At 42.3% G+C, this 27,525-nt stretch overlaps 2 protein-coding genes across 6 annotated transcripts; one reads left to right on the forward strand and one right to left on the reverse strand.

Moving 5' to 3' along the window:
* Positions 1 to 4,330: 4,330 nt before the first annotated feature.
* hspd1 (heat shock 60 protein 1) lies at positions 4,331 to 13,375 on the reverse strand. 2 transcript variants are annotated; one of them, XM_040006704.1, is made up of 11 exons: positions 13,231 to 13,375; positions 11,406 to 11,581; positions 9,341 to 9,676; positions 9,166 to 9,261; positions 8,961 to 9,054; positions 6,944 to 7,112; positions 6,720 to 6,819; positions 6,388 to 6,633; positions 6,135 to 6,309; positions 5,864 to 6,042; positions 5,582 to 5,740 (listed from the first exon to the last, which is right to left on the reverse strand). In XM_040006704.1, the coding sequence occupies exons 2-11, from the start codon at positions 11,577 to 11,579 to the stop codon at positions 5,582 to 5,584; spliced, it is 1,728 nt and encodes a 575-aa protein (XP_039862638.1). In that variant the 5' UTR covers positions 11,580 to 11,581; positions 13,231 to 13,375. The 2 variants fall into 2 exon arrangements, with proteins under 2 accessions (XP_039862639.1, XP_039862638.1); XM_040006705.1 differs by lacking the exon at positions 13,231 to 13,375 and having other exon boundaries at positions 4,331 to 5,740; positions 11,406 to 11,579.
* Positions 13,376 to 13,794: 419 nt separating this feature from the next.
* On the forward strand, positions 13,795 to 27,380 carry LOC120718264 (MOB-like protein phocein). 4 transcript variants are annotated; one of them, XM_040006711.1, is made up of 9 exons: positions 13,795 to 13,925; positions 15,809 to 15,964; positions 19,553 to 19,615; positions 21,295 to 21,395; positions 21,849 to 21,891; positions 22,188 to 22,274; positions 22,372 to 22,451; positions 23,161 to 23,272; positions 25,552 to 27,380. In XM_040006711.1, exons 1-9 carry the CDS (start codon positions 13,923 to 13,925, stop codon positions 25,684 to 25,686), a joined length of 780 nt encoding a protein of 259 aa, XP_039862645.1. In that variant the 5' UTR covers positions 13,795 to 13,922; the 3' UTR covers positions 25,687 to 27,380. The 4 variants fall into 4 exon arrangements, with proteins under 4 accessions (XP_039862645.1, XP_039862644.1, XP_039862643.1 ...); XM_040006709.1 differs by lacking the exons at positions 13,795 to 13,925; positions 15,809 to 15,964 and adding exons at positions 18,749 to 18,880; positions 24,042 to 24,140 and having other exon boundaries at positions 25,552 to 25,666; XM_040006708.1 differs by lacking the exons at positions 13,795 to 13,925; positions 15,809 to 15,964 and adding an exon at positions 18,750 to 18,880.
* The last annotated feature ends 145 nt before the right edge of the window (positions 27,381 to 27,525 follow it).

Genomic DNA, 27,525 nt, shown 5'->3' on the forward strand with positions numbered 1-27,525 from the left:
TCAAGATGACTTTATGTCATCCATAAGGGATGCATTTGACATATGTTTCACATATTATAGGACAACACTTACTTATAGCAGTTTAAATACGAGCAATCAGTTTTTGGTAAATACCGGAAATCAGTTTTTGGCAGACAATCACTTTTTGGCACAACACCTGTTGTGCGATCTAACATTACAACCGACCGCACAGCAAGTACAAACCATGGCTGATGTGGGTGCTTTCACTTGAGCTTAGTTTGGCCCAGGAAGATGGCGCCTCAACCAGAAATCCTGGCCACGCCCCCTCTCGTGACATCATGCTCATCTACCAGTTGGAAGGTTGGTGAACTGATCTGTGGCTCCTCCAGTCTGCACGTCAAAGTATCCTTAGATACTGAATAAATGAATAATAAATTAACTGAATAATAAATAAGTCTCAGTGTGTGTTTGGGTGAACTTGTAGGAGGAAGTGTTTTGAGTGCTCAACTTTAGCAGACAGGTGCTATATAATTACCAGTCCATTCCATCCATCCACCCATCCAGGGCCGCGGGGGCAGCAGCCTAAACCTAAGCAGATAAGCCCAGACCTCCCTGTCCCCAGCCACCTCGGCCAACTTGTCTGGGGGAACACAAAGGTGTTCCCAGGCCCATGTCCTGGGTCTGCCCCGGGGCCTCCTCCAGTGGTGGGACATGCCCAGACTCACCCAGGATGCATCCTTGTCAGATGCCCAAACCACTTTAACTGGTTCCTTTCGATGTGGAGGGGCAGCGGCTCTACTCTGAGCCCCTCTCGGATGGCTGATCTTATCCTATCTCTAAGCGAGAGGCCAGCCACTCGGAGGAGGAAGCCCATTTCTGCTGCTTGTATCCGCGATCTCGTTCTTTCAGTCACTACCCGCAGCTCATGACCACAGGTGAGGGTAGGGACGTAGACTGACCGGTAAATTGAGAGCTTCACTTAGACCATTTCTGAAATAGTGTGTAGCCAGCATCTACAGAACTTTGGAAGGGAAGGCCCTGAAAGAAACCCAGAGGATTATTCCTAAATAAAGGTGGCCATACCGAGATGGTCTTTTTAGGATTGTTGTTGCCTTAGAAACTGCATTTCCATGTATGTTTGCACACTCGAGTAAATCACTGAAATGAGGGGTAACTCAAAACCTTTGCAAAGTGTTGTACTATGATGAGATTCTAAAAAAAATAAAACATCTCATTCGCTTAATAAAGTGATGGTAATATAGCTTTAGGTTTGTAGTTTTGTTTTAAAGGCAAAAAATGCTAAATTGAAACATAGCAATTGTTTAAAGCCTAACTTATGTCTTCTCAGCCATCACGGCAGACGGACCCTCCCTGAACCTGGTTCTGACAAACGTTTCTTCCTGTTAAATGTGAGTTTTTCTTTCCCTCTGTCGCCATGTGCTTACTCATAGGAAGTCATCCAATTGTTGGGAAATATCTCTGTATTATTGTAGGGTCTTTACCTTACAATATAAAGCACATTGAGGCAACTGTTGTTGTGATTTGGTGCTATAAAAATGCTATATAAAGAAAAGCTTGAATTGAACTGAGTTTTGGTTTTTTTTGAACTTTTATTGCCAAAAATAACAAGGCAATTCACATCAACAACATGACCTGAGACCAAATCTGCTGCATATAATGGTGGGGGTTATTCAAAAACTTAATTTAAAAGAAAAAACATATATACACATATACATATACATACATACCAATACCTAAGCACAGATTTAACAATGCTAAGGCTTGAGTGTCCTTTCAAGATATTTTATAATTAGTCTCCATTTTTTCTCAAAGGTTGGCACTTTTAGTTGTAGTTGAGCTGTTATCCGTTCCATCGTATAGACATGTCTAGTTTTCAGAAGCCACTGGGCAACCGTGGGTGTTTCTGGTTTGAGCCAGTGAATTGTTATCATTTTTCTTGCAGTCATAAGGAGGAGAAAGTGCTGCTCATAGGAGAAACCATCAGGAAAGATATCCAACAAAAAGATCAGGGGATCCATTGGGAGGTTGACTGACAATATGTTTTGTATAATGTTCTTGACATCCATCCAGTACTGTTGTATGTAAACAGAGTCCCAAAAAATATGCGTCTGGTCCCCCACAAACCCACACCCTCTCCAACACTTATCACTGACACTACTTTTGGATAGAAAGGTTTTCGGTGGAGTTCTAAAAAATCTTAATTTAACCTTCCAGTCAAATTCCTTCCACATTTGACTACCCACCCCTCTATGGCAGCCACAACAGACACTCTCCCATGTGACATCATCCAACATTATATTGAGCTCCATTTCCCATTGTTGTTTTATATGATAGGCATTATCAGACATGTCAATCAGCAGCTTCTGGTAGATCAAAGACACTTGGTTTTTCAATGTACCTGACTTTTCAAGCAGTTTTATAAAATGGTTTTCTAACCCGATTGGTTCTCTTCTAATATTGTCCCAGTCTTTATGCTTTGTAATGTAGTCCCTTAACTGTAAGTATCTATAGTGGTCCCCTGGGGATAAAGCATATTTGGCCCTTAGCTGGGCAAAACTTTTAAGAGTATTCTTTTCAAACAGCTGATTGACTGTAATCAATCCTTTCTCCGCCCACCTCTCAAAACTCTGATCTGACAACAATGGAAGGAACTCAACATTTCCATTTATGGGAACAGCTCGAGACATGGTCAAATTCCCTTTTAACATTTTTAACACTTGGTTACAAATCTTTAGGGTATGCTTGACCCATGGGTTAGTTATTGTACTCTTTTTCCGTGATTGGGGGTTGAGAAATGGGAGACTCCGAAGGGAGATACCTGGTAATGAATACTCTTCCATAGATACCCACTGCGTTTCTGAATCACGAATAATCCAGGCAGCCATTGATTTTAATTGAGCTGCCCAGTAGTACATTCTGAAGTTAGGCAACTTGAGGCCCCCTTTTTCCTTTCCAGACATTAACATTTTGAGTCTGACCCTTGGTCGTTTATTCTGCCAGATAAATTTGGATGTAATGCGTTCTAATAATTTGAATGCAGACTGTGGGATCAAAATGGGTAGGTGCTGAAATAGGAATAATAGGCGTGGAAGAATATTCATCCTTATACATTCAATGAACTGAGTTTTTAACACAATAAATGGTTCAGCCATAAACTAGGACAGCAGTCTCCAACTTTTTTTGCGCCACGGACCGGTTTATGCCCGACAATATTTTCACGGACCGGCCTTTAAGGCGTCGCGGGTAAATACAACAAAATAAAACTAGTACCGGTACCGAAAAAAAGAAGATTTATTCATAACACACGTGAAAAGACCCAGGAAAACAGAGTTAACGATAAAAACGATAACAAAAATAACGCTGAAAACTGATAAAAACCCTGAAAACCATACATTTCACACCCGAGCCTCAACTCTCGCGGCCCGGTACCAAATGACTCACGGACCGGTACCGGTCCGAGGCCCGGGGGTTGGGGACCGCTGAACTAGGACACCTTTTAATCACATGTGGGTGACACAGCTCCAGTCTAGCTGTGCCTCAGGGGTGGGCAATTCCAGGCCTCGAGGGCCAGTGTCCTGCAGGTTTTAGATCTCACCCTGGGTCAACAAACCTGAATCAAATGATTAGTTCATTACCAGGCCTCTGGAGAACTTCAAGACATGTTGAGGAGGTCATTTAGCCATCTAAATCAGCTGTGTTGGATCAAGGACACATCTAAGACCTGCAGGACACCGGCCCTCTAAGCCTGGAGTTCCCCACCCCGCTGTACATAATGCCATCGGTGGGTCGGAGTCATTTTGCCAAAGCATAAGTAGCTGACAAAAGACAAAAAAAAAAAAAAAGCCCTGTAGTGTATTCTGAGGTCCTGTGGCCTGGTGATGGGGACATACTGGGTTTCTAAATGGTCCTAACAGCTTCATAGAGGCAAAGAGTGCTCACTTTGGTCCCAAAGTTATAGAGCCATTCCTGACTTAGTGTGACGATTATTAGCCGTTTACTGAGGTTAAACATTAAAGCCAACTTTGACAGGAACTACTGTAGCAAAACACTCTGGGTACAGTAACCTCTCTGCAACAATAAGGCCTGAATGGTTTGGAAACGGGTGGGAGCGACTGGACAAACTGTGTATATGCAGAAATCTGTACTTAATCCTCCATCTGCTAATGTTTATGCACAAGTTTCATCTGTATCGTTTTCATGGTTGTACTAGCAAGACATCTTCAGCTTCTGCCTGGATGGTTGAACAAAAGGTGAGCTTTGGTTGAGAAGACAAACTTAACCCCAACCTGCTTTACTAAAGGAAGCAAACTGATTTGTGGAGACTACATAGCAGAAACAAACATGAATCTGCACATCAGAATAAGAGTTTATTAATGAAAATTAAAAAAGAAACCACAATTAACATCTACATGAAAGAGTAGTGGAACCATCACTGCTGTTTGGAATAAAGTAGCAAGACAAAGATCACTCTCCGGTTGCTTTCTGTGAGTGCTGTGCCACGATGGAGGAAACGAGGATTTCACATCTACTCCATAGCAAAGGATCCCGAGCCCCTCACATACAATCAGCTGTACACTCCGATGCAGAAACGCGACTCTGTAAACATTCAGACTACACGGGCTCCTGACGACGCTCCACTTCTGGTCACTTAGGCACTCTTTGTCCAGTTGTAACAAGACAAGATGGAGAAAGGCTCCGTGTATGTACGAAAACTGCTTTAATTCAATCACAGATGAATTCAAGTCAATCACAGACAACACATACAAATAATTAAAAAAAAAAAAAAAAGAAAAGACAAGAATAAAGGACAGATGCTGAGGCTGTGTGGTCCATTTAAGGATAGTTACAGTTTATTCCACCCTGCTTATTTCCCTTTTGTAGCTCATTGTCAAACTCATTTTGGATTGTGTTGTAGAGGTTCAGGGTAACAAGGAGTTGCCACACTAAACTAAATCTGGGCAAAAATTCAGGCCGTCTACCTTTCAAAGAACATTGGACTTGTGCAAAACCCATACCCTCCATTTATGGAAAGCAATCCCATGTGAACCCAACATGAAACCTGAAACACAGCCTCCCGATGAGCAGGTGAGAGCTCTGCTTCTGAGTACAGCTGGGTCACTGGAAAGCAAAGGCGTGAAGAAGGCCGCTCTCACTCAGAGACAGCCGATGAAGAGACACAAGAGGACGGAGACCCAGATGTTCTGGAGTTTAGAAGTTTTACTCCTTGTTTCCCTACAACAGATGTAGTGAGTACAAAGTTTATGATCTAAAGACCCACACGGGAAATACATCAGGTAGAAATAAACTGGAACCATCCTCAAATATGAACACTGCTGAATTTCCTTCTTCACTGGTATTAGTTTAAGTCTGTTGAGCATTTGACGAGGAGTTAAGTGCTAATGGAAAAGGTTTGAGGAGGACTCTAGTGTAGCAGGTGGACTCGGTGGGCTCAAGTCTTTTGAGCATTTATCAAACATTTGCATCTCTGACATATTCGTCGTCAGTCCGTCCATCACTGTGGGCAGAGCTCAGTGGGGGCAGTTCTCCAGCTCCACTAAGCTCCTGATTGAGTCTGTACACAAAGATCAGGAGGAGTGGCTCAGAAACCCATTCCACCCCCCATACCGCCCATGCCTCCCATGCCTCCCATGCCCCCTGGCATTTCCTTCTCCTCCTTGGGGAGCTCTGTGACGACAGCCTCAGCAGTGGAGAGCAGAGATGCTACTCCTGCAGCATCCATCAGTGCTGTCCTCACCACCTGTAAGAGGAGGAAATAAAAAGTTAAAGCTCCTCCATAATCTGCCATGAAAAAAAAAAAAACCCAAAACAAAAAGCTATATAGCATCCATCTTGCGAGTGAATGTGATTGGCTGAGCTGTACCTTTGTGGGGTCAATGATGCCCTTCTCCACCATATTGACGTACTCTCCCTGCATGGCATCGTAGCCCGTCCCAGGGGATCCCAGCAGGATCTTTTCCACAACGAGTGAACCCTCCACACCTGCGTTTTTGGCAATGGTCATGGCAGGAATACGGAGCGCCCGTCTGATGATGTCCACACCTGTTTAGATCGAGGCGCTGGTTAAAACCGAAGCTCGTATGTAACCCTAGGAGTATGGGTGTTACCGAGAAGAGGCTAAAGCACAATCTTACCGATCTTCTGGTCAGAGTTGGCAGTTTTGAGGGCGTCGAGGGCGGGGATGCAGCGCAGCAGGGCACAACCTCCTCCAGGAACAATGCCCTCCTCAACAGCTGCCCTGGTGGCATTCAGAGCATCTGTCACGCGGTCCTTCTTCTCATTCACCTCCACATCACTTGTTCCTCCCACCTGAAATAGAGCAAAGGTGTCACAGCTTTGCCTCTACACAGGAAAAACCACTCATCCACAAATGGTGCCGAATCCAACCTTGAGTACGGCGACTCCATCCGAAAGCTTTGCCAGCCTCTCGTTGAGCTTCTCCTTCTCGTAGTCACTGGTGGTGCTCTCCAGCTGCTCGGCGATCTCTGCCGCCCGTTTCTCAATCTCAGCCGAGCTGCCTCCTCCCCTCAGCAGCAGGGTGTCGTCTTTAGTGATCTGCACCTCGCCGACCTTGCCGAAGTCATGAGCCTGGATGTCCTCAAGAGCCAGGCCCAGAGCCTCATCCCCAAACACCTACAGATACACAAAGAACGATATACCATCAGATGGCAGTTCAGATTTATAAAGAGTTGCCACACTTAAGACTGATGAGAACCTACAGTCCCCCCGGTGGCGATGGCCATATCCTTCAACTGGTTCTTCCTGTTGTCGCCAAAGCCTGGGGCTTTAACTGCTACCACCTGAAGCCCAACCTTCAGCCTGAAAAGAAATGAAAAAAATAAATAAATAGCTACTACACATTCAAAGTTCCCTCAGTGTAGTTTTCTCTTTTTTCCTTAAGCAGTTAACATGCATCTCAGTCCCCGACTTCACAACAATGTACCTGTTGAGAACCAAGGTGCTCAGAGCTTCTCCATCCACGTCCTCTGCCACGATAACCAGAGGTTTACGGTGCTGGTTGGCAATTTCCAGAGCCGGCACAATGCTCTGGACACTGGAGATCTTCTTCTCACTCAGCAGCAGGTAGGCATCCTGGAACTCACACTTCTGGCCTGGTAGAAACAGGAAGAAACAAGACTTGGCACATGAAAACCATTCACAGTTTAATGGTTACAAAACCTGCATGTTTTACTGTTAAATCCAGTCAGCACACAGTATCGATGTTAGACGGGGACGACTGCAACCTCAGACAAGTTTGAAAGCATGCTTCTGTCTTTTTTTTTTTTTTTTTTTTTTTTAAACACTTCAAATTTGTCTGTAAAGATTATATTTTGATGCAAGTGAAAACGCTAACAATTCAATAAAGCAAACCGTTTCAACACTGTCACAGATAGGGATGGGTACCGGTATCCGGTGCCATGATGGCACCGGTTCTGACATAAACTGTAGTAACCAGACCGAAAAGCAGCGCACATTTCGGTGCTTTATTTTCCTGAGATGTCATACACTTTGAATTCTAGCCAATCATTTTACGTTTCCGAGGATAGTAGGCGGGGCCAGGTACGTACATTCTTTTAGAGCAGAGCTACAGATTAAAATGCCCAAGGCGAAGCGGTCAAAAGTCTGACTGTACTTCACAGCAAAATATGCAAACTCAGCAGCCTGCAACAAGTGCTTTAAGCTGATACTGTGATACTGTCAAAGGAGGTAACACCTCAAATCCGATGAAACACCTGGCGACGCATAGCGTTTTTTTTAAAAGCCGAGAAATGCGCCGTATTTGATAGCTTGCTGCGAGACCTCACACCGAGCACATCTAGTGTGGGTGGGTTGCCTGTTATCAGACCCGGAGTTAGCAACATCCCCCAAAAACCCGAAGAGGAGAGTCCTGGCCCGTAGCCCTGCCAGTGTAGCAGAAATGATGAGGATGATGATGGCAGCAGCAGCGAGTAGCTTAATGTTGTTCGTGTATAATTTACGTTGAGTAGGCTAACCACGTTATTACATTAATGCATGTAAGGTGAACTAGCAAACACCGTGGTAGTTACATGCAGCTGTCTTGTGGAAAACAGTTAAACATGAGAGGTTTTTGGACAAAGTTTGTGTTTTTTTCCATTGTTTAAGCACTGCTTCCAGCCAAGAGTGATACCATATATGCCCCATAGCTGCAGAAAAGGCTAACATTGTTATCTTTTTACAAAAAAACAAAAACAAAAAAAAAACAAAACAGCTGAACATGAGAGGTTTTTGGACCAATTTTGTGTTCTCCATTCTTTAAGCACCGGTTTGAGCACCGGCACAGTTTCAAAAGTACCGGTTTGGCACTAGTATCAGATAAAACCTAAACGATACCCATACCTAGTCACAGATAATGACTTGTGTTTAAAACACTGTCAGATGATCTTCTGGGCTGCTCGCCCTTTCCCTGATTATCAGTGCGTTATTTCCAAATACCTTCTGCAAAGCATACACTTTCTCCAGCAGGGGGCAGCACTTAACAAGTCAGTGTGTTGAGATGTTTTTGGAAGCACACTGCTGTTGAACTTTAGACCCCATTACCTCAATGGACTTTGCCTATTTTCCAAGTCACCACTGAATACAAATGCCTTGTCTGGGCTCACTGCACCACCTGGTGGTGCAAACCAATATTACATGAAATAACACATTTACAAAGTGTCTAACACCGATTCAGACAAAACCTATAAAATAAAAATTTAAGAAACTAACATGTTATGCTGGACATTCTAGTCAGGCAGCTACAAAGAAATAAATGGCAACAACTAAAGAGGATAAATAGTTTAGATACGGTTTGTTTGTTGTGCTCCTGTAGGAGGACAGTGGGACTCTTACAAGCCTTTCACACTAACTGGTCATTTTATAATGAGTGCAAAGCACCGGTTTATCAGTTAAAACTTTGAGCGAGTAGTAATGCACAGCTGAAACCTGTTCAGCAGCCTTACCTTTGGCAGTGTTGATGAAGTAAGGGGAGATGTACCCACGGTCAAACTTCATACCCTCAATGATCTCCAGCTCATCATGCAGAGTCTTCCCATCCTGGCAAATTGAACCAAACATTTACAAGCTGTCCTCAAAAATCAGACAGTAAATGTTCATTGGACGAGTAAATGAGGTTTTCTCCAGCAGGAGGAAATCTCTGAAACCAACCTTGACGGTGATGACTCCCTTGCGGCCAACTTTCTTCATGGCATTAGAAATGATGTTGCCAATCTCCACATCTCCATTGGCTGAGATTGTAGCAACCTGAAAGAGCAGACTCATAATTAAAGCTCAAATCCCAAATGCCCGAGGCCTTATGGAGACAGCAGAAACATTACCATACCTGTGCGATCTCCTCGGGGGTGGTGACGGGCTTTGAAAGGTTCTTCAGCTCGTTGATGATGGTTTCTACAGCCATCATGACACCTCGGCGAATCTCCACGGGGTTCGCACCTTTGCTGATGTTGTCGAAACCTTCCTTGGCGATGGCGCGAGCCAGTACAGTGGCGGTGGTCGTGCCGTCGCCGGCCTCCTCGTTGGTGTTGTTGGCCACATCCTGCACCAGCTTGGCACCAATGTTCTTGTACTTGTCCTTCAGATCAATGCTCTTTGCCACCGTCACGCCATCCTTGGTGACCTTTGGACTGCCCCAGCTCTGCTCGATGATGACAGTGCGACCCTGAAATGAGCCAGAAAGTTGTGAGATGAAAAGTTCTGCACATATGTTTCACAAAGACAAATAATCACTTTCATCTCCAGTATTTTCTTAAGTCTATGCCATTTGTTGCATTGCAAGAGGCATTTAGCATAATGATTAATGCATTTTGTTTAACACTTGGCTGATGAAGGACTTAGGCTAGCCTATCTGCTTTATTAGTCCAAATTAGTCAATTCTTTGCTGAAATTAAACCTGCTATTGGCAAGAAATTCAGTGATTTCCCTTCTCTGCCTGTGGAGGGCAGGGTACCCCTTTGTGGCATCAAGTCAAAGTGTACAAATATCTAGCTGTAAGAGCCCCAGTTCTGCCCACCTTTTGTTCAAATATCTGTATTTATTAGTGCCAACCACTCAGTAAAGTTGGCCCAATGCAAGACCAGGAGCTGAAAGCCTACACAAGGGGTCGGCAACCTGCGGCTCTTTAGTCCTTGTACTGCGGCTCCGCGTGATTTGGGAAAATAAATTAGAAGCATTTAGCTGAAGTGTATTATTTATTATTTATTTATGTTAGTTCTTTTTTTAACTTGTAGTTCTAAATTGGAAGATTATTGTAATATTGAAATATAAAAATAAAATTATATTCTATTATTTTTTCATCGCTCAAAATAAGAGTCACACTCGCAGAAGCCGGTGTACCCGCCGAAACGCCGTGCATTTATCGAGACTTTCAACCCCAGGTAGGCCAATTATGGATCTTCGGATCCACATTATGTCAGCAGCTATTCTCCACCGTGAACTATGTTAAAAACAAACACCGCTCACGCCTCACAGATGACAGCTCACAGTCCTGCGTAAAGATGAAAGTGACTTCGTACAGCCCCGATTTGCAGACGCTGTGCGCAGAGGTTCAGGAGCAGAAGTCCCATTGTAAACATATCACGGCAGACCCGACGATGTTTGCATGAACATGCTTTTCAGCATCTCTTTATTGACCACTTTTCACACACGGTTGCTGTACGCATACACCCGGCTGTAGCTTTTCAGCTCACAGCACGACACACACCAACACAACAGCAGAGCGAGCACAGACATTGAGGTGGCGAGGTGTGATTGCGGGTGCAGCTCAGGTGCGTCCGCCTCCGCTGCAGCGGCGTTGCAGACCACGCCCCGCCACACACATTAACCAGGTAAAATACATATTTAGGCAGAATTTTGCAAATATCTATTTTTCATTTTTCAGCAGCATAGTGCTTTTTTCCCCCAATTAGATTTTAAAAGTCAGGTCAAGGCTCCAACAGCCCAAAGGCGATATAAGGGTGGCGACTCACAACAGTTTTTGTTTGCTACATGGATCATTTTAGTTCAGCTGGGTGTCTTTCCTTTTGTTATATTTCTTTAAGAGTTCAAAATGTGTTAATTACATGAATAAAATCTGATTTTCTCTGTAGCACTTCATGGATTTCATAAGCAACACACCTTAGTTGGTCACACAAAGTATAAAGGTAAAAAACAATATATACAGTGTTATCTTCATTTTAGATGTCAAAACGTATTAGCGGCTCCCAGTGTTTTCTTTTGTGTGGAAACCGGCTCCAAATGGCTCTTTGGGTCTTAAAGGTTGCTGACCCCTGGCCTACACCAACACTCAGTGTAAGATATTAAGGATCTTTCTGTACAGTCTCCTAGAAAACTGGTCTAATATTCAAGAAAAAAAATAAAAAATAAAAAATAAAAAGCAAAGGGGGCGTTACCTTTGGGCCCATGGTGACAGCCACGGCATCAGCCAGCAGGTCCACTCCCTGCAGCATGAGGGCACGAGCGTCAGCCCCAAACTTCACATCCTTGGCGTAGGCTCGTGTGAGGTGGGGAGCCAGCGCACGGCTCACAGGCCTCACCTGCCTCATGACTGTGGCTAAACGAAACATGTCTGTGGAAAGAAAACACAGGTTAGGCCATAATGATGACTCCAAGTATCCCAAAGTTTAATTACATTTCTTTGCATATGTAATAAGTACACCCCTAGTGGCCGCAGACGGCATGACATGAGACTTGTGAATGAATGAATAAAGGAACATCTCCAGTTGTACTAAACAACAAGGGGGCAGAGTCCCCTGGACTTATCATTAATCTGCAAGTTTAATGGTTTTAAGTGTTACCAATACTGGTTTTGGCCTGCCTACCTACATATTAAAAGTAAAGAGAGGTGCAGCTGAATACATTTTATTAATAGTTGAACAACACAATCTGACAGCCAGAATATCTGAAAATGTGTCAATTAAGTGGCTGAAACTGGAAGATATTTCATTAACCTCCTAAGACCTGAACTCTTCCACGGCATGCATTTTGAATTTCTCTTTGATATTTGGACATATTGGGGGCCCGATGAATGTAAAAACAAAGAATAACTAGATTTTTTTTTTTTAAACACCTGATTTTTGTTTCTAAGAAAAATGACAGCCACATATGAGGATATTCGATTAAAATTTTGATAGAACAGTAGCAGTGTAATGTCCTTGTAACAAACGAACAAACCAAAGAAAGAGCCTGGAACATTCTTTAACATTCATTAAGGGGTTAGTAAAAATGACAAGGTAACCCCAGAGCCAACCTGTTAAAACCAGTTAGGAAAACCTGTCAGTGACTTCAGTCAGCCAGATCACACCTGCTTAGCGAATAATGACCATCTTTTAATCATTGAGTAACATATCAATTATCAAAAAGTAGAAATTGTAAATTGTTGGGTACTGCAAGAACAACAAGCTATTACGAGTTTAAACTGTGCAGCAGTAGTATGCAAGAGCCCCTTGTCGGTTATCGGCGATTTTTAAATGGGGTTTACAACCATGGATTGTTATTAAGGTCTACGGACCACAGGATTGTAACCCCAGATAATCCATGTTTTTAAAAGTCGTGTACAACGCCACCCCCGCGACTTTATCCCCATTCTTGTTGTAATTACTTGAGGTTAAGCTATATTTAAGCTACTGAGCGACCAATAACCATAGTAAATTCAGTGCAGATGAATATAAAAAAAATCAATTAAGTGTAACTACTTCAAAATATGTGATAGTTGACTAAAAGATGTTCTAAATGCTTCAGTCTCTTGACTGTTAAATTCTATGCGCATTGACCGTGACTGGATTAAGAAACGTCCACCCCACGCGTGCGCTCTTCAGGTCGTGCGTCACAAGGTCAAATTTGTGAAAGCACGTGTGGAAGTGCTTTCTCCATCCCTGCTCAGCTCATACACGGTCTCACTGCGAGGTTTTAACTGCTTTTAATCACTCGCTATCTCCCTCTTACTCCACACGAGCAAAGCACATTTAACAGTCGAGACAATACACTTACAAGGAGAGCACAGAGACAGCTAGCCTGTCGGTTAAAGTCTGTAGTCACACTCGCATGTCCTTGCAGTTAGAAGGGGAAGAAATATGTTAGCGCGGAGCTATCAAACTCGAGCCTCCTGAGCAGCATGCGCCGAATGCACTCTACATAAAAGCTAGCGCTATTCGCGAGTATTCGGGCTGTAACGTAAACTGAGTAGCTTCAGACACTTGCAGCAGTGTCCACACTTACCTGTGAGTTGAGGTAAAGGCTTGCTGCTAGCCGGTCTGCAAGACGGAATGATATAATGACTGGAGGAGAGAACAGTCGTGTGGAGTAACGGAGACAGAACTGCACATGGCCTAGCACATCCGGGTTATGTACCGGCCCGCCCAGACTGTGTATAAACCATAACTACCTAATAAAAGTGCTCTTCTTTTAAAATTCATAATGACGTGCGGGCACACTATTACTTGAATTATAGTTCTCGATAAAATAAAGTCAAAACAGTGTGTAAAATAGGCTAATTAGGATAGAAATATGTAGAATTATAAATTAATGCTCGTTCCTGGGCAAACGGTTCCAGAATTTTCTGGCGTGCCATTGGCGGAAAAAAAAAAGGGTCAAAGTTGACATTGTGCAACATTACCTCAGCTCGGAGTGTTTCAAAGACAGAAAAGTCACTAAAGCAGTTTTAGAAAATGTCCCGTACATGTTTTGCTTTTATTAAATAATGTGTGAGCTTTTAAAAAAATATTTTGATGTTGGCCTTGGGTGTACTAGAACTTTCCCTTGCGCCTGACGAGTTCAGGGCAGGTTAGTGCGCATGCGCATTCTGGATATTTCTTCACGTGGAGATATCCTTCAGCGTACCATATTCACGCTCACCAAGGATTCGGGGGTGCAGATTCACGCCGGCTCTCAGACCTCACACACGTCCAGAAATGGTAAGGTGCCTGGTTAATTTAAAAAAGGCGAACAAAAAACGAGCGTCAATCACCGCCGAGTTCTTTGATATAGGGGACGCAGTCAGTAGACGGTTTAAATAAACTGACCAGCTTTTAGTTATTCTTAGCCGCATGTTAGCTACAGTGAACATCAGTGACAAGGTCACGCTGCAAGGGAGCTAAGAATGAGCTTAAACAAATGCACGTTTGTCTTAATGGCAAGCCACAAAGCCTAAAACTAGATGAGGGATCATAAGACCTGTATACAAGTACAGCTATGAGCGCACTGTTAGCTGAAGTAAAAAGGTAAGTAATTGCACTTAGTGTAGCCATTTATTCATTCATTCACACATAAGGTGCAGCAAGTTTGCGTTTACCGTCAAGCTCAAGGGCACAAACCTCCAGGCATGAGATTTAGTGAGGAGCGACATGCAGTCCCATTGTTCCTGCTGAACTACTACTGACATCATGGCCTCTGAGTCAGGAGCAGCGGAAGTTTCGTTTGCTTGAAAGTAGTTTTTACAGCAGCATGCACTCAGATTGCATTCAGGACAAATGAGGTACTCAAGTACTTTATCCACCGCATTTGAGGAAAATTGAGTGCTTTTTACTGCAGTAAATCTCTTTAATTAAAGGCTTATCAGTGTAGAGGGAGTTATACTTGTCTGTACACATTTGCTTTGGAAAAGTTGCATCACCCCTGTGTAGAAACATTGTCACAAGTAAAGGTAATGCTAATATTTAAAAATGTACAAAATCAAAAGTACTCATTGTATAGAACAGGTTACTACTAGAATTGAGTCTTGCCACTGGTCAGCCATCTTGAAATGTTATGAGACACTTAGGTGGGTAGTTCTTTTGAACCCTTGTTTAAGTAGAAACCATGTCTGCCAAAACTAGATCCTCAACTAGCTTGATACTCAATTTAAATGTAAATGTCTAGTATACATCTGGTTTTCTTGTCAGGTCATAAGCCAATCAAAACACTATCAGTGGTTAAAGTATAAGGAGAAAAGTTGGTGCATCTGACAGAAATGTGGGGCTAATCATAATGAGCTTATGCAACTTGTTAAGAACTTTGTGAAAACTGCTTCGTCTGGCCTTGGATTTTATCTGGTACCAGTGAGCAGGAGGATGTTTGATCCAGGCTCAGGGCTGATTGATGTTGGTTAGTTTGTTTTATCAGTGGAGAGGTGAAGAGTCCTTGGCCTGGACCCCTCAGACATAGTGTGGAAGCTCCGCCTCCTTTCCCTACTTATCAAACTGGGACCAGTCCCACTCCATCACCCTCCTCCATCACAGTCACAAATGACCTTTACTGAAGGTCACTCATGCAGTTGCTTTTAAACAAATGTTGTCCTTAAAGTCGTGACAGAAAAAAGTTGATCAGTGTCTCTTTGAAAGGCTGCACAGCTGCTGTCCTCCCTCGTGATTTCAGACTCAAGTAGATAAATGAGGAAAAGTTAATTTTCAGTTTAGCGGAAACTGATTGACAAAGGCTGCCTCTGTCGCTGACCTCCACCCGCTTTCTTTAACTCAAACCCAGCAGCTTATTATTCACTCATGCATTATAACCAGCACGTTTCTGTATTAACTTACAGCTTGACTTAACTGTAAGCATGTGAAGCACTGAATCTAGTTAATGTTCACATTTTAAAACCTTTGCAGCAAATCAGTGTGTGTGTACAGATGGTGCATAACACATAAGTCAGGGGAGTGGGGCGTGTTACACAAGAGAGCCAACTTAAAAGTTTGGAGTCAAATTTGTAGGATTTTTCTTTTCCTCCAACTTTTATTTCTAATGATGAATTATTAGCTGCCCAGTTCACCTAAACATAGTGTGATAGTCGTGCTAATATGTGCTGTCTTTGTGTGGTCTTCAGGCTTTCAGAAAATTCCTTCCTCTGTTTGACCGGGTGCTTGTGGAGCGCTTCACAGCAGAGACGGTAACAAAGGGGGGCATCATGCTGCCAGAGAAGTCTCAAGGCAAAGTGCTGCAGGCTACAGTGGTGGCAGTCGGACCTGGCTCTGTCACCCAGGTAAGCATACATGGCATAGCTGCTACAAGAAGAGTGTATGGTTTTTGTTTTATTTTATAAACTAAAGCTTGTTTTAGCAGTTGGTATTAAACTACATGAAAATCTCACAATTCACAATACCATTAATAAAAACAATAATGAAATTAAGAACTCTTAAACAGAAACTTTATTCCCCTCCAAAACAAGACAGTTATGAATCAGTATACCATGCTTGAGATGGGTTTTACTTTGAAAAGATTCCAATATTATAGTTATTGCTTATCCTTCAGTGTCCCTGATTGGGTTTAAAGCAGGGGTGGACAACTCCAGGCCTCGAGGGCTGGTGTCCTGCAGGTTTTAGATCTCACCCTGGGTCAACATACCTGAGTCAAATGATTAGTTCATTACCAGGCCTCTGGAGAAGTACGAGAATTGTTGAGGTCATTTAGCCATTTGAATCGGCTGCGTTGGATCAAGGACGCATCTAAAACCTGCAGGACCCCGATCCTTGAGCCCTGGAGTAACCCACCCCTGCTTTAAAGGGTTAGGCTGATGCAGCAGTGTGTTTTAGACACACTGCGCATAATTCTTTTTATGCGCACGACTCTTATTTCTGTATACACAGTTGCTCCTGCAAAAGCAAAACTGTTCAAAATAATGTCTGTTATAGTTTTTAGAATTTCTGGTTTTAGTTTTCTGAAGGTGCTGCACCTTTAAATATGATGCATTAAGAGAATAAAATCTGGACTTTACTATTTCCTGAACCCTGGTTACAGAATTGGGTTAGCACTGCTAACATAGTCAGTGTCTGGTTGACCTTCAGACTTGATCTAACCTAACCTAGGATTTTTCTCTCAATGATGCATTTGAAAACTGCAGTAAAAATGCATCTCTAAATACACAGTAGTGAACAGGACTCCTGCTGAAGCACAGATCCTCAGCCATCTGCCCTTTAAAAAGCTGTTAGGATCAGGGAAGCTACGTGTCATGTACCATCCACTGCATGACTGTATTTTCTTGTAAATTATAGGTTGAAACAAAAATACAGATTTTTATTGATTTTTAAATATAAAAGACTCAGTAACAACTGTGGTGTTACTTCATGCCTAACATGTTTTTCTCCTTCTTTCAGAAGGGAGAAATCCATCCAGTGAGCGTTAAGGTTGGGGAGAAGGTTCTCCTACCAGAGTACGGTGGGACTAAAGTCATTTTGGATGACAAGGTGCGGTGCAGTTTCCTCAGACTCCGTCCACACTTTTGTGCTGAAATTAGTTATTAGTTATTTTTTTCTTGTCTTTTCTCCCATAGGACTATTTCCTGTTCCGTGATGCAGATATCCTCGGTAAATATGTTGAATGAGTCGCCAGTCCTCATGTAAAGTCCCTGACATCCCCGGAGAGAAGAAATTAAGTTCATTCATGTCTGTCTTTTTTTTTTTTTTTTTTCTTCTTTGTTCCTGTAAATAATTCTAATCATGTTTTGTTACAATAATAAAAGTGAAGACTCATTGTTGGGCTTTTCCTTTGACACACCTCCACCTGAAACTGTGTGATACTTGTGTAATCTTGGCAGAAGGAAAGTTTAATAGGCTTTTGTTCACATAAAGAAAAAAAATGCAAGCACAGAAAAAGCTAAACACAAAAGGTGCTGCTATAACTTTTAGCTGTTTTGGTTTTTGTTGTAGTTTTAGGTTGGCAGACGGTGTTGTAGTTTCAGATGGTGTTGCTGCACTTCAAGTGATTGCTTTAAACCTTTGAAATCACAGTAAAACCACAGAATTTAGTAGTATAACATCTGTAACCATAGGGTTAACGTGGGCTGGAACAAGGAATGATGTAAAGTTTCTGTATTTTCAAAGCAGAGAAGAAACAAAAACGAAACAATGTGCGACGCTGAGAGATGGAGAAAGATTTGCGTAGCTGAAAGGGAAATGAGAAATTATGTTCAAAAGTAAGGACTGCACAATAAGTTACATCTGCTAAAGTGGAACAATACTGTTCTAATTAATGTTTTTAAATCGAATATCGAACTTATACATAATGTACTGATGAATGTGGTTTTGTGGAAAATAATGCAAGCCAGAAGTATATTCATTTTTGACTCATTTGAACTTCAGGCAAAACTGGTTAGTTTGTAGTAAAGTATATATTAGACTGGTACAGAGCAGACCAGTTGTTCATGGTTAATACTAGGTTATAGCAAGGGTAGCAGATATCAATCTATATTTAAGGTTATCTATTAGATTCACCCACTAAATTCTCACTTTTATTCTAACTTTCAAGTGTGTTTGGGTTGGGAAATCAGCCACATGCACCCTGAAATACCTGCTTATATCTTAAATGCATATGACTAAACCCACAACGAGCAGTGCATGTGGAAGGAGCAGCACAGATCAGCTGATCAAAACAAATTATTTATTTCTAAGGAATTCTTTTCTCAGCGTTACTAAATCCGATTTTAAGGTTCCCCAACCAGCCAAATCCCACTTGAGCCTGTAACTAAGGAACCCATGACATAGAAAAACATACAGTAAAACGAAAAACTACAGATTCCTAACTCAATCACAGCGCCTCTCTTTGTAGACAAAGTGAGAAAGCCGGGTTTCCTTATAATTCAGACTTTGAGGCAGTGCACCCAGATTTCATGCGTAGCTGTAAAAACATTAAACACTGTTTTTGGTGTTTGTCAGGTTGGTCTGTGTCTTTCTCATTGGCACTTTGCAGGTATGCGAACCCCCTGCATATTGGCTAAAGAAGAGTGCCCTATCACTGATACGGGTCTCCTTACATAAGAATGAAGTTTGAGCCTCTTTGTGTTACCGTATCCGCTCAGCAGCTACAACACCGCGGCTGACGAACATCCGGGTATTCTGTCGAGATGGTCATGGCGGAGGGTACTGCAGTTCTCAGGAGGAATCGGCCTGGAACCAAGGCGAAGGTGAGTTGTGGTCTGTAGAACCACTCCAGCATGAGTACAAGAACCCTCTCCGCGGCTGGGAGAAGCTGCGTCTGTGGTGCTGTACAGCATTATCGTCCTTATTTTCGCGACAACTTTGTCGCAGACAGCGTATAGGAAGGGCCTGACCTGGAAATAGCCAGCTAGCTAAGATTAGCGGTTGCTCCGTCTAGTTCCTGGAGTAATGTTAGCGACTCTTGGTCCTGCTTTCCCTGTTCTGAATAAGTGTTCGGCTTGAATAATTCCTACGCCAGTTTGATGATACATTTTTACACATACCTCGATCCACGCGTCCGAGAAAAATTGTTAATTTCGCCGGAGCTTTGCAGGAAATAGTCATATCCCAATAGACGATACATAACTATGTAGCTAGCTATCTGCCTTCGGAGCTCAGAGTAATGTAGGAAAACTATGGCTGTTAACTTAGGTACTAACGTTTTACCCTCCGAAAAACTTCACCTGTCACCGACAGTTTGTCATCCCGTTAACCCCCTCTCCGTGTGTGTCATATATGATTTATAAACTGCCAGGATTGGCAATTTCTTTTCACTTTACGTCAGATGACAGTCACATTATATAGACTAGCTTTTGGATAACTGGCGATACATTCCAAACACTGAGTGCACACTAATACTGTCCTTCTTCATTGTGCAGGATTTCTACAACTGGCCAGATGAATCATTTGAGGAGATGGACAGCACCCTGGCTGTCCAACAGGTGGGTTGACATTTCATGTGTGTGTTTGTGTGTGTGGGTGTGTTCCCCACTCAATTTTAGACTGTCTGGTGCTGCTGTCTTATCGCTTGAGCTTAAAGTTGCTCAAATTAGGCAAGAATTTGACTACATAGAGCTCGGAAATCGCAAAGCATGTTGATAGGCACCATGTTGTTCACATAAACGAAACAAAGTTAGATCCTAGCAGGCATTAGGGAGGAAAACGGGCTAATGAATTTAATGTTGCACTGTAATAATAACCTTATGTTTACTATGTACTTTAACTAAACTGTACTGTGAGTCTGAAAAATGAGTCATTCAGATGCATAGCAGTTTTGGCTTTTATTATGGCAGGTCGTGTCATTGCAACATTTTGTGCTGTGGTGTAGCACCAGCTGCAGGAGCTTTTTTTTTTGTTCTCCATTGATACCAGTCAGCAGTATCCACCTTGACTTCTGTGTGTTCACTTTCGTAGCCTGGCCACGATCACACTATCGCAGAATCTGTTTTTCAAAATCAAAGCATGAAGACTTTCTTTGATTCCAGCTATGCTGTCAGGTAGCTACAACCCAGATAACTGACACACCTAGGGTGTGTAGCATAGCAACAGCCCTACAGCATGTAACCACAACAGTTAAATATAGTGTAATTATAACTTTGTGGTATGAAATTCCTGTGATCACACTAACATATTTTTCAAAATGTTGTTGAAGGTGATACGTTTCCTTCTTCCAACTGCTACCCAAGCCAAACTCCTTGTTGCTGCTTCCTGTCTGGAAAAGGGTTTCCATTCTAGTCACATGTGCTGTTTTGTCATTTTAAAACGTTTTAAACGTTTTAAATGTTTTAAAACGTTTATATATTCCATTATCAACTCGAACTTGCTTGAAAAACAATCCCATTATGCATTACATTAGTGATGTCACAATCCTGAGCTCTATATTCGGTCAGTGTAAATGTTGTTAAAGGTTTAAAAAAACTGTGGGGGGATTTCACACTCAACCTAGTGAAGTGAGTTTATATGTATAGTAGAATTTAAAACCAAACTTTTAACCAAAGAGCTCTCTAGGTGAAACTGGATGAAGTCCTGACACAGAAAAACATTGAACTGAGGGTCAGTGACTTTAATCAGCCAGTTAAATTTGACATTTTTGACTGTGCTTGCAGGCATCATGTGTTGTTTTTACATGCCTTTGTCGGAACATGATTTTGAGACAGTTTGCAGTGTTTGCTGCTTTTTCTGACTTTAAGTAACCAAAATCTCTCCAAATTCCTCTGTGCCTTCTTTTAAGCAGTAGGGTTAGCACTGTGAGCTTTGGATTATGAGCTGTGCTTGTTGTGACATCTTGTTTTTAATAATGTTGTCACTCAAGTTTTTCTCAACATTTCTGTTGTTATTTTCTTTTTTTCCATCTGACTCACTCCTAACGTACCGGTGTGGCTGACAGTAGCCCAAACATTTACACATGTGCTGCTCTCTGCTGTGTGTGTCAGCCTACCTGGTGCGGCTCTGACTTTATTCCAAACACATTATTGGTTTGGTGCGGCACTGTTTGCATTGTCATTGGCCTTTCGTGATGTATGAACACATTCACTATGTGTTCATCATGTGTCAGGTGATGAAAGTCAGACTGGACTGTAAGTGAGAGTCTGTACTAATGTGTGTGTTTTCTCTGTGTCAGTATATTCAGCAGAACATCCGATCAGACTGCTCCAATATCGACAAAATCCTGGAACCTCCTGAGGGTCAGGATGAGGGCGTGTGGAAGTATGAGCACCTCAGGTAAGAAGTCTTGGGGCACATATTTCTAAACAGGATCAGAGCTGCAGACAAGCATTTATAAAATGTCCTTTTATATTCTGGCAGCTGCTACACAGTATAGCAAATATATACTGTACTTTTTGTTTCTAAAATGAAATGTTTTGTAGGCCTCATTAGTTCTGTGTTCGGTCCTGTGCTTATTTCTACTGCGTGCAATCAGTTTTTAGTAACATCTCTGAAGAAATTATTAAATTAAGTTGAATATGTAGACCAGTGCCGTTTCTAGAGATTCTTTGAACCAGTTCTTTGCTCAGATATGAGGAGCTTTCAGATAAAAAGAAAGTGAAGTATAGGCGATCTCTACTTGCTTAAATCTTGTGCTCACAGTTGGGCTAAAACCTGGCTGCAGAAGAAAAAATCATGTGATCAGAGGATATTTTGTTTTAACTCTGCTTTCATTGGATCCTTTTGTAGGCAGTTCTGCCTGGAGCTCAACGGGCTAGCTGTGAAACTGCAGGTGAGTACACTAAATCACCACAAACTTCCTTTGGTAATTTTGGGGTTTGAGCATTCTTTCGCCCCTAGAAATTCGCCTTAATCCTCTATAGATCCCGAATCAGGTCTCATTTAAGGTTTAAAAAAATAGTGCAGTCTGCAAAAATGGTCATTGACACATAAGTCAGCAGCATGTAGGCTTGCTACTCTTTGTAAACCAGGAATATTTCTCTCTAGTGCAGAACGGTTCAGGAACATCAAGTAGTTGGTTTAGTAAGAGACTGTTAGCTGCAGTGATTTTGGTGTTTCTGCCTGCAGAGTGAGTGCCATCCAGACACCTGCACCCAGATGACAGCCACGGAGCAGTGGATCTTTTTATGTGCTGCCCACAAGACACCCAAAGAAGTGAGTCAAAGCTTCCAGCTGTCACTCAAGCTTTTCAAGCAGCTGCTCTCACATTGATGGGTTTTGTGTTTGTTTTGTGATGCTGCTGCTTTCACAGTGCCCTGCCATCGATTACACCAGGCACACGCTGGACGGAGCTGCCTGCCTTCTTAATAGCAACAAATACTTCCCCAGCAGGTCAGTCATTTTCCATTAAGCAGCTATAATTTATAGAATAGTATCAAATCAATTTCAGGTCATTGTTTAGCTGCTAAGCTGAATAACCAGACTGTTTCTGTTCACTCTTAATACTCTTGAGGCATCATTTTCAGCAGGCATCCGATTTCAGTATCCAAGCTCCAAAAGTACTCTTCAAGCTTCAAATTGACTCCAATAGGTGCTTCTACTAAAAAATCTCGGATGATTTAAAAAATGTGACCTCGATCTAAAGGTCAGAGGTCAAGTTCTCTAAAAACCCTTGTGAATGTGACAACTTGAGAACGAGGGGGGGGATGTAGGATTTTTCAAATTCATACCACAGGTGTGTCTGCTAGGAAGCCGCGGGGTGGTGCTGGTGGTTGCCAGTATTTTATTAAAAGTTATGCACAACTGTATTACTTTAAATTGCTGTTTGACAGGCATCAGCCACCACAGACATGACTTTATTACATGAGAGACGGAATAAAGTGTTGGAGGTGGGGTGGTAGTGGGTTGTAAAGTGGCTTTCATGTGCGCACACTGTAGACAGGCTAAAGCACATTTATTACAGTGCCTTAGATGAGGTTGGATTTGTATGGACAAAGTAATGGGGCACCTATACATTTCACCAGCAGCTGCTCAGCTATGGAAACCCATGCTGTGATGCTCCCAGTGCACAAGCTAAATCACCACTGGTTTGTGTCTACAGGGTGAGCATCAAGGAGTCATCAGTGGCCAAGCTGGGCTCTGTTTGTCGTCGCATCTATAGGATATTCTCTCATGCTTACTTCCATCATCGCCAGATATTTGACAAGTATGAGGTAGGCGTTTACAACCTTTGCTTCCCATCGCTCTCTGGTTGTTGCTGTCAAGCTAGAAATTCTAAAATGTGATTTTATTTGTTCCTTCCTGGTATATGGATTTGTTTTTTTTTTTTTTTGCTGTTACAGAAATCAAACTTGAAGAGGTCATAAAGACTGTTATAGTCTTTTCATATAGTCTCTCTTGTATTTTTAGTGTGTTCATCATTGGTTTTAAGTAAATGTGCTCTGCTCAAGTTAATTTTTCCCCATTTCATTTCCATTTCAATTGCTAAATTGATTGTAACAAAAATTGGAAAAAGTGAGGCGTTCCCCATCTTTGAGTGACTTCACACAATAAACTGTGGATCAGTTCTCTGCAGAAATCTAAATGATGCTTACGAACAATCACTCAGTGCTTTACCTCCACTGTGCTCGGTGGCAGCAAACTACACACAGACTCCACGTCAGTGCATCAAATCAAACTTTTAGCCTTTTAATGGTGACACTGGTGAGCAAGCACGTTAACGTTAGCCAGCTAGCTGCTGCGTGGGATATAAGCAGTTTGTTCACAATAGCTTAACAAAAGACTATTTATACAAGTCCATAATGTCTAAGGAAAGAGGAATTTGAATGATGTGTCAACTAGTTACCATCAGCAGGACATCCCATCCAAGGAGGGTTATTTTGAGTTTTTCTTTTCAATTATTTGTCGATATGTCCAAATCACAACTCTGAAACTGTAAGTGAAGATTTAAGATTTGCACATTTGTCTTTTTTTAAATCACAGTTCTCCTCCTACTTCATCCGCCTCACCCACCACTGCTGTGGCCTCCCTTATTTCCACCTTATCTCCTGAACTCAAGTCACGGCTCCAACATAAGAAAATGTACATAAACATGCCTATTTATTACAATATTGTTACAGTTTTTGTCAGAAGATGAAACATGAGACCCTGCTGTAGCCAGCTGAACAGCTGGTTATAAGCTAACATTATGCTAGCTAATGTTAGGTTCAAGTGTCGTTAAAAAAAAAAAAAAAAGAGAAAGAAATCACTTGTGATAAGCTGTTTGATTATTCTTTATTTATTTATGAAGTGTTTGAAGTGAATTCAGCAGCAATGGCAGTAGGGCTGGGCGATATGGCCTAAAATCCATATCATGGTATACTTTGAAGCAAGTGTGGTAACAACATATCGCGATATATTCTTCTGTATAAAGTATTTTACACACTATAAGGCGCAGTTACAAATCCTTTAATTTCCTCAAATCGACAGTGCGCCTTATGTATGAATTCTGGTTGTGCTTACTGACCGCAAACCGATTTTATGTGGTACATGGCGCGCAGAAATCTGTCAAAAATGTTTTAGTCCGACTTTGGTAAGCTATGAAGCCACACAGCTTGATGGATTGCTGGAGCATTACGGCTACCGTAGTCAGGAGCCTCTCGGAGTAATCTGGGTCCAATATCTCTTCTTCAGGTCCCAAAGTCAAACGAACACTGCGGCATCACTGAGAGTTAAAAACTGTCTAAATTCTTTCATCTTTAATAAAATGATCAGTGTTGCTGCTTTACCAGGTGCAACAATTAAGTTTAACATCCAGACGTCCATGAAAACAGGATTTATTAAATTTAGTTAGAGTAGAGTTAAAAGTTATCAGGAAGTTAGCTCTCTAGCTTCCACCTAAACATGATATAGCATGTTCTGACTGAGAGATTTCTGAAAAAATTCAAACGTACAGCTCTGCTATCACCTCCAACATAAATGAAGACAGAAAACTAAACAGCAGTGACGTTTGTAGGGTTACTGAAGTTGGGCTAGCTGGTATATAAGGATGTGCTACGTGATCGTAGCGTCAAAGCTATGTTAGCATAGCATTAGCACAGTGAAGCTGGAGGATGAACGCTAACTTTTTTCCACTCAATAAAAGTTAACGTGAGGGTTCCTGATGGTTAGGGACAAATGCAATTGCATGGCAGGATGCTGTAAACGGACCAAACTTCTACCGTATACAGTTTATACCGCCCAGCCCTAAATGGCAGCATGCTTTGTTCTCTGCCATCATGAGGATTATGGTTCATATATGCTTATTTCTCAGAAAGTAAGAGGAACGTGATCATAGGACAGGAGTGTGTTCTGAATCCATAAAGTAGAAACACACAAATGCCTCTCACCATTCAGCTTTAGAATAAAACATTTCCAGCAGTGGAGCCTCGTGGTCTGTTTCCAGCCTCTTATAGAACACTGAACTGGTAACACACTGGCTACTGTGATCATTGCTACATATGTCTGTGTGCAGAATGAAACGTTCCTGTGTCACCGGTTCACACGCTTCGTGATGAAGTACAACCTGATGTCCAAGGACAACCTGATCGTTCCCATCCTGGAGGAGGAAGTGCAGAACACCTCTTCAGCTGGGGAGAGCGAAGCCTAAGAAACAGCTCCTCCTGCTGCTGCCGCCATAAGGGAGACACATGTAAACATTTCTACATTACAGAGGAGACGCATTCATCTCTCTCTCTCACACTCACACACACACACACACACACACACACACACACACACACACACACACACACACCAGTGTATTGAGGCTCCCGTCTAGTAACACTGTCCATGTCCCTCCTCCCCAGTCACCTGTATCTATCTAAAAGGATGTAAGGGTAAAGATGACCAGGAGCAGAGTTCAGTCATGCCTGCAGGACACAATTATATTTTCTATTTCCACTCAGAGGTTGGGGGTACAGCCCTGCTCTCACTTCTCCTGTAGGGAAACCCTGTTCATAATCCCGCATGTCCACAGGATCCAGCTTGTGTGCTCACGGCTCCGTGGCTGCTTCCCAGCACGCTGGAGGCATTTAGTTTTCCAGCAGATGAAAACACTCATTTAGATCAATTGTGGCTGTACTTGAATTTAATGACCCTCTGTGCCTCTTTACTTCACTCGCCCACCAGTATAGCCCATCTCAGATTTATCTTCACTATATTTAGAATAAAGGGATTAATTTTTTGTTTTTTAGCACACATGAGCACCTATAATCTTATTTTAGATGAGAAGAAATAAAGGAATCATAAATACAGTGTAAATAAGGACAACTTTAACAGCATTAACCATGAAAGCTTAAATACTGATGGGGGAACTGCAGTGTGAAAGGTTTTACCCTCCAGCAGTTCCTGATTAGAGGAGCATTCTTCAAATTTGAAGGAAATATGCAGCAGCTTTAAAGCTTGCAGTCAGTGTTTTGTATGGTTGGCTAACGTTTTAACGTTTGGAGCCCTTTTTAGTTCCCACACACTTTGACTGTCTACGTTATAATACCGTGTACTGAGCATAGAACACGAAGCAGTTCTTGCAGGTATTCATCCATCCTCAGCAGCGATGGAGCCGTGACACCATGCTGCCTCTCGCTCTGGACATCGCAGGCTAATCTTCCTCAGGCAGCTGGATTTGCAGAAAGCCTCTGTAACTATGGTGACCTGTATTGTTGAGAAAGGCCCACACTGACAGCTCTCCCTCCTTCTGTGTATATAAACCCTCTGCCACTCCTCCCCGTTTAAATTCACTCATGTTTTCTGTGCACTTTTCTCCTGACTGCTTCTGTTCTTTTTGCTTGTATTGCCTACCAGTCTGATTTGGGGGTGTCCCATGAGATGGATCACTAAATTAGCCTGCTGACTTAATAATGCTATTAAAACACAATGTAGGTGTGCGGTTCGTGTGGTAGTGAACAAAGAAAACCGTAATCTCTTAGCTCTGTATGTGTACTAGCAGTCAGATAGTCTCTTCGGCCTTTGACGTGTATAGGAAGGCTGTTTGGCTAACTCTGATCCTGCATCGTGACATGTCCCCACTTCATAATACTGTGTCCAGTGTGCCTGATGTTCTCATCTCCTGCAGCAGTGGGCAACGTTTGGCTGCTTTAAGCATTCAATAAGTCATCCAGGAAGGAGAGAACATCGGCCACATTTACATGTCAGAGCACAACCTTCTTTTACCCTCTCCCTCATTAAGTTATTTTGTGGGAGGAGCCTGATCCAACCCACTTTATTTTTTTTTTATTGGACTAAAAAAATTTTTTGTTACTGTTGACATTTTCATGTCTGTTAATAAAAACAAAAAGACTATTATTCAGACGTGTGTGGTCGTGTGGTTAATCAGTGAGTCAGACATGGGAAATACTGTTTAATAAAAAATAACAGCCACGATAAAGGAAGGGAAATGTACAACTCTCGGAAAAGGGAAAAGCTAGAATATTAATACTGACAGTGAACA

This window comes from Simochromis diagramma, unplaced genomic scaffold, assembly GCF_900408965.1.
Source record: "Simochromis diagramma unplaced genomic scaffold, fSimDia1.1 OVJJ01000514.1, whole genome shotgun sequence".
Lineage (NCBI taxonomy): Eukaryota > Metazoa > Chordata > Actinopteri > Cichliformes > Cichlidae > Simochromis > Simochromis diagramma.